This window comes from Lissotriton vulgaris, unplaced genomic scaffold (genome assembly GCF_964263255.1).
Source record: "Lissotriton vulgaris unplaced genomic scaffold, aLisVul1.2 SCAFFOLD_3352, whole genome shotgun sequence".
NCBI lineage: Eukaryota > Metazoa > Chordata > Amphibia > Caudata > Salamandridae > Lissotriton > Lissotriton vulgaris.
In genome coordinates, this window is record NW_028249925.1 from 211,250 (window position 1) to 224,930 (window position 13,681).

The window sequence follows — 13,681 nt, forward strand, 5'->3', positions numbered from 1 at the left end:
ACTGCCAGAACCAACGTTTCTTCCCAGTTGCTCCGTATCTGAGACCATTGGTATTTGATGCATCGATGAGGCACGGTCCTCGTATGCAACCTTGCATTTGGGCCAACAGAGAGGCAGGAAGCTATGGAGCCTAGAAGTGCTTAAATGTGACGAGCTGTAGATATGGCATGGTTTAGTAGGAGAAGGCATTTGCTCTTGATAGATTGAAGCCTCGCCTCCAAAGCAAACACGTTTCCTTGGATGCTATTTACTGTGGCCACTAGTTACAACAAGCATTGTACTGGTATCGTGAGCGCTAGTCTGCTCTGGAGAAAGCGAGTTTCCACAAAGTCTTCCTCCAGTTTGGAGGGATTGTGAGACTTGGAGAGCCAATCGTCTAAACAGGGGTAGACAAATATGCCTCAGACTCAGGTGCACTTTCTTTACTGCCATGCCTTTTGAGAATGTGCGAGGGGCTGATTTCAGTCTCAATGGTAGGATTGAAAGTGTAGACTGGCCACCACAAACCTCAAATACTTTCTTTGATTTTTTGTTATTGGACTATGGTAGTGTTCACAAGACACATAACACAACTTTCTTTTCTAGATTATGAAATATTTGATAAAGCCCTAGCATTCTGAATTTTTCCCAAGTTACATATTTGTTGAAAAAAAATTAAGTCCAGTATTCATCTTTATTCTCTTTTCGTTGCTATTGTACAAACTCAGAAATATCCTGAGTATAATTCCAGACCTTTTTGCCAAGATGTTACTAGTTCTATTGACTTTTTGTATTTCTATAGATTATCTTTCTCCAGAATGAGACTGTGTTGCAGGCGTTGCCTTCTGCTTCAATGATTTTTTGCTGTAAGTATACCTCTGTCCATATTGTTGTTGCAGTGGTTGATGTGGCCAGCAATGGGATGACCCCAATGCACATATATTTGGTTTCCTTTCACTTAGAAAAAACATTTTTCTTCCAGTCCAACAGCCCTAAGGGTCTCCGTTTCAGTCTCATCCAAATCATTTCTTTCTCTGTGCTTTAACCGAATAATTTGATGCCAGGGGAAGTAGGCACATAATTTTGCCCTGAGCATCTGGTTTTAGGGTGTTTAATCTCAACAAGAATGACCTGCGGAGCAAGACCTCAAGGCAAAGGCATGGAACGGCTAATTCTGCCCCATCAACAGCAGCACTTAAAACCTGTCTCTATCAGATCTGAGTGCCAGCATTGGACAACCTCCTCTGACCAGATCCTCGACACCTTCAGCCTCATCATGAAGGGTACCCCCAACTGTGTCTGAACCGGTGAGAGGAATCCGACACTAAAGGACACCCCGGCACCCGTAGCTCCGGAGTCCTCAGGTGCCCGACCGACAGTGTCCTTGTGTCCAGCAACTCTTCATCTTCACCCACCAGTTGTTGGTTCCCTTCATCCAGTCTCCTGACTCTAGTCTAAAGTCCTTTTCCGTGACAGACATCATCCATAGGACTGCACTGGGCTCCCAACACCTCCTAAGCACCCTGCACCCAGCCGCCACTGATGGTGCGGACTTGGTACTGACCTGGGACCCCTTTTGCTCTGACCTTAACCCTAGGAGCTTGGCTCCCAAGACCGAGTGGCCTGCCCGTGAGCAGTCCCCAACCAAAATGCCCCTGAGCTCCACTGGATAACGTTGGCAACTTGCACTTTGCACCTGGCTGCCCTAATGCTGCTGGTTGTGCCCCTTGAGGGCCAACCTGAACCTAGCCCACCCCCCCCCAAACTCCAATTCCAAAACCCGTTTTACTCACCTGTAACTTAACACTTCTGCCGACTGGTGGCCTTCTGAACTTCGCCCTGCCCCTTCATCTGAAAAGGCAGTGAAAAATCTCAGAGTGAAGTTAGAGCAATCACTTTCGATGGAAGACCAAGTTAATGCCACCTGCGGCACCTGCTTTGCCACTATTAAGCTTCTTAAAAAGGCCCTCCCTTGGCTTCCAAACAGAGCTAGGAAAACTCTTGTCCAGGGTCTTATCACCAGCCGCCTGGACTATGGGAATGGGCTGCTGACATCAGTAAATAACACCCTGCTGTCTAAGTTGCAAGCGGTTCAGAACACAGCCTCTAGACTTATCTGCAATCTTCCTTCTCGCTCACCCTCTTGCCCTTTACTTTAGCTGCCAATTAGAAAATGCGTCCTCTTAAAACTTTGTTGTCTGACACATAAGGCACTTCACAATTCCAGTCCTGCATCCCTGTATACCAGATAATAACACTATCTGCCCTCCAGATGCCTTAGGTCCTCGGATAAGTTGCTTCTGGCTATCCCTCACATACAGACCTTGAAACAGGGGGGGGGGGGGGGCAGATCGTTCTCATACACTGCCCCCTATCACTGGAACAAACTCCCCCGTCAGTCTCCACTCCTCCTCAGACTTTACGTCCTTCAAGAAGGGGCTGAAGACTTGGTTATTTTAGAAATCTCTCCCTCACTAAACAATACAGTGCAGAGGTACTACTGCTGGAGTGATTTGTGTACTATATTAAATGTTTTTATCAAATCATACCATCGGACTGAACGGTGGGTTGAACTGTCTTGTACTGCACAAAAAAGTAACCTGTTGCTTGCACAAGACTTAACCTGCTTACAAATGTCCTGTGTTGTGTAAACGGTCTTAGGAGTATGTTCCATAACAAACTAGAACAGTAACCTAAAAGTAATCCGAAAATAATTACAAGCATTTTTGAACAGTTTACAAATCATTTTCTGTATTGAAAAAGTCATCTGAATGTTCCTACAAAACAAGTGTTCACTGTATTTTGAAAAGTCAAATTTTTTTGAAGAGTTTCACTTACCTGCTAATAAGTTGATCTTGGATCTAGCAATAAAATAAAAAACCACTACCAGAAAAGAGAGTAAGGTATCGTCTACTTTCATCTCTGCTATACATATGTGGAGCCACTGGACTCTGTGCACACTATACCTTACTTTGGTATAGTATATACAAGCATGCTTTCTACAACACTACACATGCTCTGTGTTGGTCAGCGGCTGCCTTTGTTCTGCCACAGGATAGACACTTAAGAAATTATGAGAGACAAATGTACCAAATCTTCAAAGAAACTGGTTTACTTGCCAGATTTTATGTGAAGGCGCCAAGCAAGACAGAAAAATATTTTTTGGGGGTGGGGGGGGGGGGGGGGGGGGGGGGGGGGGGCGGGTGAAGGTGTGAACACCTGCGGATGTTTTCGGATCTTCTTCCAAGAAGTGACTCAGTGAGGCAACTGCCAATGAGGTGCATCATGGGTATTGGATGCTACAAGATTGTTAAAGGTGAACAGCCTTTTTTTTTATAGATTTGCAATGTAAGCATACCAGACTACACTTTTGCCTCAATGGTGGGCCATTTTTGCACATTTTTTTACATTTCTAATACTGCAACAGTTTTAAGATGACTAGTATTTTTCAGTTTATATTTTGAGAAAAATCTTGCCTTGGATAAGCTTCTGAAGGATGCTTCATCTGATGTAGAAATAAGGACTGTGGTACCCTGTAGGTAATGTTATATGGAGAAATATGAATCTGATGTGTTACATGACCCACGCACGTAGTGGGGTTTTATTCTAACGTTGATAACGTTTATAAAGTTTAACTAGCCATCAGATTGGCAGTCAATGGTTTATTTTTACGCACATTATTAAAATTACATGTAATACTATTGGACTTGGCCCTTTCCCCCGAAATTTTCGCTTTTCACCCCCCAATTTGAGGATGTCTCCCCCATGGTAGAGGCCATGTGTGGTGTGAGATGCAATAGTAAATGTGATGCAATGGTGTGCGCACCTGTAATTCCCCCATTGTAAGAATGCACCTTGGTGAAATGTCGCTTTTAAAATGGATGCCATGGCTGTGTGTGGTGCCACCTGACTGTGGTGGGTTAGCAGTCTAGTTGATCGGTTCCCAGCCATCCCAGCTTTTGGAGGGAAAGCCTGGCACCCAAGGTGCTCTACTCCTCCCCCTGAGCCAGTTAGAACCAGTTTTCCCAGACGCTTCTAGAAGCTTCTGGCACTGTCTGGTAGGTGGGGTGAGGGTACTATAAATAAGGGGACTGTGCCACCATGTGCTCAGTGCGAGCGTGGACATGAACGTGAGGGGACCTGCTGCCAGGAGGTACCGCCACATGGGCCTGTGTGCTGGCCCCTGTGCCCAATTGTAATCCCTCTGCTGTCCACAGGGCCAGTGAGAGCCCCCCCCCTGCTGGAGTAAAGGCGGCTGAATCAGGAGGAGTGCCAAATTACAGAGGAGGATGGTTTCTAGGACCTACCACCCTGTCCTGACGAGTGCCCACTGACTGCTGACCTTGCCCAGTAGTGCCTGCTGCTCTGCTTCTTGGCCCCTGAAGAGGAAGAGCGCTATATTGGGCTGGACTGTACTCCCAGGAGGTGAGAAGCGCTACCTGAGGCTGCTGGTGGGACCTTGCGCCTCGTGAGTGCTACCTGTGGAGTGCCAGGGGAAGAGAAGCGCTACATTTCCCTAGCTGAAGTGCCTGTACTCCCTGCCTGTACCCCTTGCACAAGGAAAGCGCTTTGGGGGTACTGCTCAGGGGAAGAGAGGAGCTGGTGTGTGCCGCGCTGTGCTGGGAGGGAATGCTGCAAGAGCCTACCCAGCGTGATGCCGCAATTTACTGAAGAAGCGGGTGCCCACCCCGCGTGACCGCCGCCTCCTACCGATTTTAAACTGCAGCGGGTGCCTACCCCGCGACGGGCCACCAAGAGAAGAATCATCACCGCAGCCCCCCCGAGGCCAAGGGAGGGCCGATGCGGTTGCTGTTAAGGCGGCACCAGGCCTGAAGCGCGAAGGGAGGTGTTGCCCGGCAGCCGGGGCACCGGTCGCGCCCCCAAGAAGCCGCGCTGGGATTGGCGCCAGCGGGAGCCTACCCAAACAGTAAACCGGAAGTCCCGGGTCGCGCGAGGTGCGGCCCAGGGAAGAGGCGAGACGCGCCACCTCAGTGCTTGGAAGCCGGAGCGGGAGCCCATCCGCCCGCTCGTGCCCCCGCCATAAGCAGAAGCCGACAGAGAGGTGCTGCTGCTGGCGGGCTCCCCGTTGAAGAGGAGAGCCCCGCACACCCAGAGGAGACCGGCAAGGAGAGCGGGCAGCGCGGAGTCAGGAGCACAGTCCAGAGCAGCCGGTGAGTGGGGCTGCGGGTGGGACTGTCGGGGGCCGGCCGAGGCACACTGTCGGTGCTTGAGGCTCCCAACGTACCAGGAGGGCCTGAACTAATCCTCATGCACAGCGGCGCCGCAGTTGCGGGCTGCTGCAACAGTTTAGCAACTTCTGGGCGCATTTTTATAATTAGAGTCCTGTGAGGGGCTCCAACGTGGGCCGTGCTCCCTGGCCTGATTGCTGAACACAGCTGCTCCGCCGGACAGTGGGCAGCTGCCATGTGTGGGGGCGGCATTTCTTAAATGAGACCAGTACTTTGTTGGCCCTGAGTCCCCCAGCTGCACCGCGGGAAGGAGCGGGCAGCTGCCAAGTGGTGCACGTCTCCGGCTGAAGGGCCCCCGCCGAGGGGCTCAGGAAGGTTCAGAGGGGCCTGTGCCTCCTGTGTCTATGCCCACAGGTTTCGGAAGAAGGTTATGGATACCCCATGACATGCCCAGGGGTACTGGGGTACTGACATAAAGTGTACTGCCAATTGGGATACCTCATCTAAGGTTGTCTAAAACTAACTGAACATATGCCTGACGTTGACCCCCCGTGTACTACATGAGGTGATTTATGCTTGCGATAATGCCAGATGCCAAGCACCATGTGTCTGATGCCCCTAAGGGTGCCTAATGGGATGTTGCCCGCCAGTATTCCCAGGATGTTTTAGGGTTATGCCCACTGTTAAGGTTACCTATGCTTTTGCAAGGCCTCTTAGGATGCTCTAGGTTAGCCCTGATGCTCTTGGGCCTCAATATCATTCATGTTTATGTCCACATGATTTAGACCCAGACAGATATGTATAATGTGCTAACGTTTTCATACCTGCTGTTATACACCTAATGTTTATGATCAGAGGTTTACGTTTGAGGAAGATGCTTTTATGCCTATTGCAGTGTGCAGATGTCCAATGCTCGCCTGCTCATGCCTACCCTGTTTCATGATAACGGTTCTTTCCTATTGCCTACAGGGTTGAGTGATGTTTATACCTCATGCTTGCGCTTTTATGCCTAGGGACCTGCAAACCGGTTTTCCTTCCTTTCAGGTCTGATGCCGATGTGTCCTAATGCTAATGGGGCGAAACCTTTCCTCCCCTGTACTACTGTATACTGTGATGCCATGTGCCTTAATCATGCATTTTCAGCTCCAGCCAATGATGGGGATGACCGGCCTTTGGCTACAGTCCCAACGTCCATCTTTACCATCTTAAGAACAGGTTTGCTCTATTTCTTGTAATTTGGGTTTGTAAAGCGCTAAATGATCAGCACAGGTATGGACGGTTTATTGCATGTAAATACATCAAAGATTCTAACGCTGAAAGACTGTAGACAGACCTGCGTAACTTCTTTGATAACACTAAACTTTTTATTGTTTCATATGTTTGGAATAGATGTAAGAAAGTGAATTATTAATTGGGCTGGATGGTACTGCACCACACGTAGTAAAGTCACTAACCTGGTAGGTCCAGACAAAGGTTTGAGTAACAAACTGAATCTCAACCCCAGGTAACTATGGCTCAGAGCAAATAGGCTTAAATGAGAGAAAATCTGTAAAGCATTTACAATTACCAAAACAGTTAAAAAATCAACACAAACACCCAACTCCAATGTATAAAAGCGTAGAAAAATGTAGTAAACAAAATGATACCATAACAAACCAGATCAATTAAGGGGAACTGGAGATATGGATTTTTTTAAAGATTTAGGAGGAAAAGTGCCAAGACAATCAGTCATCACTGTTCGCAAATTACCTGAACCTAGGCACGATTACATGCCCTGCCTGCCCTGGGACGTAGAGTTATCCTCTTCTGAGTCTGTTCATAACCTAGAGTTTATGTCTGATAATAAACTGTCCATGGAAACATGTGTGAATAAACTAGCAGGCACCTGTTTTTCATTACTTCGTAGGATTCTCCCTCTGATGCTGCCAACTGATAAAACACTCATTGTTGGCAGTGCTATTTTGAGCAGAATGGATTATTGTTTTATTAATGCCCTTTTGTTAGGTGCACCTGCGTATGTTTTAAATATATTGCACAGAGTCCGAGTCTCTTCTGATTGGGAGATCATCTGCCCATGGCCTTTAAAGATCTGCACTGGCAGCTGCTGCGTCGGCACAGTTTTTGAATCACTTTGTATTGTTTTTGAAACCCTCAAGGGTAGTAGACCCGTGCCACTACAAAACAGACTAAAAAGATACTCCCTGGGAGGTGCCTTCGCTCTGCCGCTACAAAACAGACTAAAAAGATACTCCCCTGGGAGGTGCCTTCGCTCTGCCGCTACAAAACAGACTAAAAAGATACTCCCTGGGAGGTGCCTTCGCTCTGCCACTACAAAACAGACTAAAAAGATACTCCCCTGGGAGGTGCCTTCGCTCTGCCACTACAAAACAGACTAAAAAGATACTCCCTGGGAGGTGCCTTCGCTCTGCCACTACAAAACAGACTAAAAAGATACTCCCTGGGAGGTGCCTTCGCACTGCCACTACAAAACAGACTAAAAAGATACTCCCCTGGGAGGTGCCTTCGCTCTGCCGCTACAAAACAGACTAAAAAGATACTCCCTGGGAGGTGCCTTCGCTCTGCCACTACAAAACAGACTAAAAAGATACTCCCTGGGAGGTGCCTTCGCTCTGCCACTACAAAACAGACTAAAAAGATACTCCCCTGGGAGGTGCCTTCGCTCTGCCACTACAAAACAGACTAAAAAGATACTCCCTGGGAGGTGCCTTCGCTCTGCCACTACAAAACAGACTAAAAAGATACTCCCTGGGAGGTGCCTTCGCTCTGCCACTACAAAACAGACTAAAAAGATACTCCCTGGGAGGTGCCTTCGCTCTGCCACTACAAAACAGACTAAAAAGATACTCCCTGGGAGGTGCCTTCGCTCTGCCACTACAAAACAGACTAAAAAGATACTCCCTGGGAGGTGCCTTCACTCTGCCGCTACAAAACAGACTAAAAAGATACTCCCTGGGAGGTGCCTTCGCTCTGCCACTACAAAACAGACTAAAAAGATACTCCCCTGGGAGGTGCCTTCGCTCTGCCACTACAAAACAGACTAAAAAGATACTCCCTGGGAGGTGCCTTCGCTCTGCCACTACAAAACAGACTAAAAAGATACTACCCTGCCTTCGCTCTGCCACTACAAAACAGACTAAAAAGATACTACCCTGCCTTCGCTCTGCCACTACAAAACAGACTAAAAAGATACTACCCTGCCTTCGCTCTGCCACTACAAAACAGACTAAAAAGATACTCCCTGGGAGGTGCCTTCGCTCTGCCACTACAAAACAGACTAAAAAGATACTCCCTGGGAGGTGCCTTCGCTCTGCCACTACAAAACAGACTAAAAAGATACTCCCTGGGAGGTGCCTTCGCTCTGCCACTACAAAACAGACTAAAAAGATACTCCCTGGGAGGTGCCTTCACTCTGCCGCTACAAAACAGACTAAAAAGATACTCCCTGGGAGGTGCCTTCGCTCTGCCACTACAAAACAGACTAAAAAGATACTCCCCTGGGAGGTGCCTTCGCTCTGCCACTACAAAACAGACTAAAAAGATACTCCCTGGGAGGTGCCTTCGCTCTGCCACTACAAAACAGACTAAAAAGATACTACCCTGCCTTCGCTCTGCCACTACAAAACAGACTAAAAAGATACTACCCTGCCTTCGCTCTGCCACTACAAAACAGACTAAAAAGATACTCCCTGGGAGGTGCCTTCGCTCTGCCACTACAAAACAGACTAAAAAGATACTACCCTGCCTTCGCTCTGCCACTACAAAACAGACTAAAAAGATACTACCCTGCCTTCGCTCTGCCACTACAAAACAGACTAAAAAGATACTCCCCTGGGAGGTGCCTTCGCTCTGCCACTACAAAACAGACTAAAAAGATACTCCCCTGGGAGGTGCCTTCGCTCTGCCACTACAAAACAGACTAAAAAGATACTACCCTGCCTTCGCTCTGCCACTACAAAACAGACTAAAAAGATACTACCCTGCCTTCGCTCTGCCACTACAAAACAGACTAAAAAGATACTCCCCTGGGAGGTGCCTTCGCTCTGCCACTACAAAACAGACTAAAAAGATACTCCCCTGGGAGGTGCCTTCGCTCTGCCACTACAAAACAGACTAAAAAGATACTCCCCTGGGAGGTGCCTTCGCTCTGCCACTACAAAACAGACTAAAAAGATACTACCCTGCCTTCGCTCTGCCACTACAAAACAGACTAAAAAGATACTCCCCTGGGAGGTGCCTTCGCTCTGCCACTACAAAACAGACTAAAAAGATACTCCCCTGGGAGGTGCCTTCGCTCTGCCACTACAAAACAGACTAAAAAGATACTCCCTGGGAGGAGCCTTCGCTCTGCCACTGCCAACCTTGTGTGCGTTCCAAAATTCAGGAAGACCAGATATGGCACACGTGCTTTTACGGTGAGAGCAGCGCAAATCTGTAATCAGCTACCTGCCCTCATCAGATACCTGACGGATATTCTGCAAATTAGAAAAGCCCTGAAAACGTGGCTCTTCCCGAAGTAATGTCGGCTTATACTGTAGCACTATTTTTGATAAGTCTCGATAGTATCTCAGTTGCAGTATTCCCGTTACCCCCTACCTTCTCTTAGTGCTTTTGCCAGTCAAGACTTCTATGTTTGGACTTAGCATCTTTTATGGAGCTCCCAATCCTCCATCACAGTAAGGCTGCAGGCTGTTTCAGACGATAAGTTCCTCGAGTCCGAATACCTTCTCAACATGGGCCTGCTGAAATGTATTTGCTGCTGCGGTGAAGCTCCAAGCAGGAGAAACCTGTTTCTACAGCCCAGCGAAGTCGCGCATTGGCCAGCTCGACTGATTTTCAGAGACTGTAGGAGAAGTCCATTTAGACAGCGCCAACAGTCTCAGGACTTCAGGGGCAGCACCTAGGAGTCAGAGCTCACTCCAGCAGAGGTAACCAGAGGGTCAAGTCCATGTCCAGTTACATTTACTGTTGGCACTAGCTAGTGGGGAGTGGTGATTACTGGCTTCTCCCTAACCACTGGGATAAAGGTTCTGCAAGGCAGCTCTACCTACCTTTTCAGTAGAGCCTGTTTGCCCTGCCGCAAGCAATCCGACAGTGCACCTTACTCCTAAAATACAAGATGGGGAAACCCTTTCTCCCTTTTGGAGAGCCTGGGTGGCCAGGGAAATGAGCAGCTCCCATTTTTTGTGGTCACTCAAAAAAACTGGTTCTAGGGATATCTACCCTCCATAGGTTTTTGAGCCAGTCTGACTAGGAGAAAAAAGGTTTACCTTCTCTTGAGATCACCCAACACATTACTTGTGGCAGGGCAGGCCCTTTAGAGTTAATTAAGTACCTCGATTCACTTGAACTGGTCTGCCTGCAAGGGGAAGAAAAACACCTCTCCAGGCCCAGGCCATTGTTTCTGCTCTGGAAGCGGTTTTCACACCACATTAAGGTCAAACACTGGCTGTGAAGCTGCTATTGGGGTAATGTAAAGTTTCAGGCAGGGAAAAGGCAACTTTTAAAGAGTTTGTTTTCCTAAATATTTACTAAAATTGTAACTTTACTATCAACTTGGATATTATTAACTATTAAAATGTAGGCTAAAATATTTTTCTAACTGGTCCCAAACCTGAGACAGCAGAATTTAAATTTGAATTTGTACTCTAGCTTTCCTCATAGGACAGCCAGTGATTTCCACAGTGAAAATAGCTTTTGGGGCCTTGTCACTGTAGGGAACCAATTACATTAGATTTCTACATGTTCCACCTCTAAATACCTTGCATGCTACCCCGTGGCATACAAGGGCTACATTGGGGTTACTTAATATTTAAAAATGGTTATTTTGGTTTAAACTACAGCAATCAGGCTACACTGGTAGGCCTGAAACCATGTTTTCCCTATTACAATAGTGAATGACACAATAAGTGCTTCAGTCTACAGGTGACATTTAACTTTTCATGTCATGGGTGTATTTCGGCACCATGTACAATGACCTTATAGGAAAATTAAATATGCCAATTAGGAGTTATTAAATGTTACCACATTTTAGGTGGGTCAGAGCACTTGCACTGGGGACTGATTAGCACTGTCTCAGTACAAAGAGCCGTATATGTAGTTATAGTTGGAAAGCAAATCCAAATCCCAGTTACCCAGTCCAAACTTGATGGTCTGGCTCTGTGGGAAGAGTGCCTCTACAAAACAGAACTCTTGCCAAAACCCAGCCAGTTTTGATTGGCAGTATATGGACACTTGGTAACCCAAGACAATATACTTAGGGTGCTAACCCATATCTAGCACCAGTAATCACCCTGCACTACCTTCAACTGAGAGACAAGTTTAGGGAACTGTCACCCCCAAATGTGACAATTGCCCCAGACCTCTGATTACCAATGTCTTCATGACACTAACTGGAATTAACATTTTTGTGAACGTAACTTTTGGCATTTTAAACATTACACTGGATGGCAGAGACAGGAGGTGGGGGTGTGTAGCACCAGTTAACCTTGGTTATCTGCTTTTTAGAATACTGGGGTTTTGGATTATTTTTGTTAGCTACTGAACAATCTGTCCTCTAACCCACTGAGTCGCTCAGCCTGGTACTAAAACCAGATGAGACATTGTTACGTTAAATAAAATGGAGTTGTTTACCACCCACAGGGGCTCATGGTGCTACAGGTCATTATGAAATTTGTCAAGCAAAAAATCTGGGAGCCAAGCACATTGTTTAAAGAAATAAGTTGAGGTTTTTTTCTGAACTAGAAGTAGAAAGAAGATTTCCAAATTAAGTATTCCACACGGAAGGGGCTAGACAAGTTAAAGTTTGATCCCCGATACTGGCCTTATAAATGCATGGCAGAGATGAAAAGCATTATTTAGAGAAACATGAGATGCAAAGGATCATATTCAACCAGTTTTTTTGCCAAGAAGGTAGGGATAGAGCCATAAATGACCTGGTGAACTAGACATACGATCTGGCACAGATGGGAAGCTAGTGCAGTAGTTTCAGTATTTGAGCAACTCTGATGAAGTGAGAGGCAAAAGTTTCAAGACAGAATGCCTATTCCTGTACAACTTGCAGTCAAGGAAGAAAATATTTAATACCTAGAACCAGCATAACGAAATCGAGACAGGAGCCAATGAGAGTCGAGACTGTGGAGTGCAAGTCCGATCTGTCTCATAACGAAGGTTCCTCAAACTGTCCCTATTGAAAAAGTGCAATTAAAATCAACTGATGCGCCCAGTGCTTGGTCAATTCAGTCCAGGTACATCTTTAATATTGATGGGGCATCATACATTATTACTTGTCAGACAAGATCTAAACAACTTTTTATGAAAACTTAAAGGTTTTTAAAGATCCAAAGCAGAATAAAGATCAATTACAGCCTTTGAGGCAAATCTTGCAGTTATTATGTAAGTTTTCAGGAAAAACTGCTTGTGTGAATTGAAGTCTGAAAAACGCTGCATCATGAGGAACTCTTCAACTGCCTTGACAAGAATATCAAAAGGGTTTGGAACTGCACAACACTTAATCATCTGTCTGTAACGCAGGGCTTACCTGTCGGCGACTTGCTTTCCTTCGGTCTAGCTTTGCCTCCTCTGGCCTCTTCAGGATTCCACAGCCAAACTTTTCCGGTGTCATAGAGATGTCCAACTCCGATATGGCCTCGGCACGAATGGCGCTACCAGCCAATGGCTGGGGTGTAGCCTCAGCGGGCAGGCTATCTTCATCTGTGTAATTCAATGGTGCATACCTCTTAGGCGCTGGGAACTCCATTGGGCTGACCTTCATTTCTGTTCCTGATGGAGTATGCCTTCTGTCCAGGGGTCACCACCAACAGGGCCACCTAAAAAGACAGACATGCAGTGAGAACCAGGACCATCCGCAGCAACACTTTGTACTTTTTCATTTCAAAGGCTGTGAAGATCCTTGTTCTGTTGTGCAGCAATTGAATAAACAAATGACTAATGAGAATGTTCCCTCTGATGAGTGGGGTAGAACTGGAGATAGGTCGGCCACATACTACCAATCAGACAAACCTAATACTCCAATGTCTCTACCCCAGCCTTCTTCTGCTTTCAGATACACTTACAGGACTGGAAAAGTAAGTTTAATCCACTGCATCTTTGAGTAAATGCCAAATATGTTACAAAAATTAATTTCCGTTATAATAGTTCTTCACAAATAATATAGTATCGTTTTTTAGATGAAAAACAATGAAACAGCGAGCCTATATAGCAATCGCACCTCCCTCCTTATTCCCCCAGAGCAAGTACAAATGCACACTATAAAAAGCAACGTTGCGCGCACATCACTGCACCCACAGTTTCCAAGAAGCGATCAGAGGATCTGAAAAGTTCAACATTCAAGTGTGAAGTGACCTGCACAACTAAAATTCAACAGTTAGTCCATTCTTTCCATATTATGTCCAAAGTGATCTTTATTTCTCATAGGAATAACACAGAACAGCCAACGCGTTTCGTCCACTACACGTGGACTTCGACAAGGCATC

The 13,681-nt window shown here is 46.5% G+C and overlaps 1 protein-coding gene across 1 annotated transcript in view; it reads right to left on the minus strand.

Annotated features, from left to right (window-relative positions):
• PPP1R35 (protein phosphatase 1 regulatory subunit 35) overlaps nt 1–13,017 on the minus strand; it is a 48,451-nt gene extending 35,434 nt beyond the window's left edge. Inside the window, exon 1 of the mRNA XM_086950440.1 lies at nt 12,727–13,017. Coding sequence (XP_086806566.1) covers nt 12,727–12,960 — 234 coding nt within the window. The 5' untranslated portion in view covers nt 12,961–13,017. The remainder of the gene's footprint in view (nt 1–12,726) is intronic.
• Between the last annotated feature and the right edge of the window lie 664 nt (nt 13,018–13,681).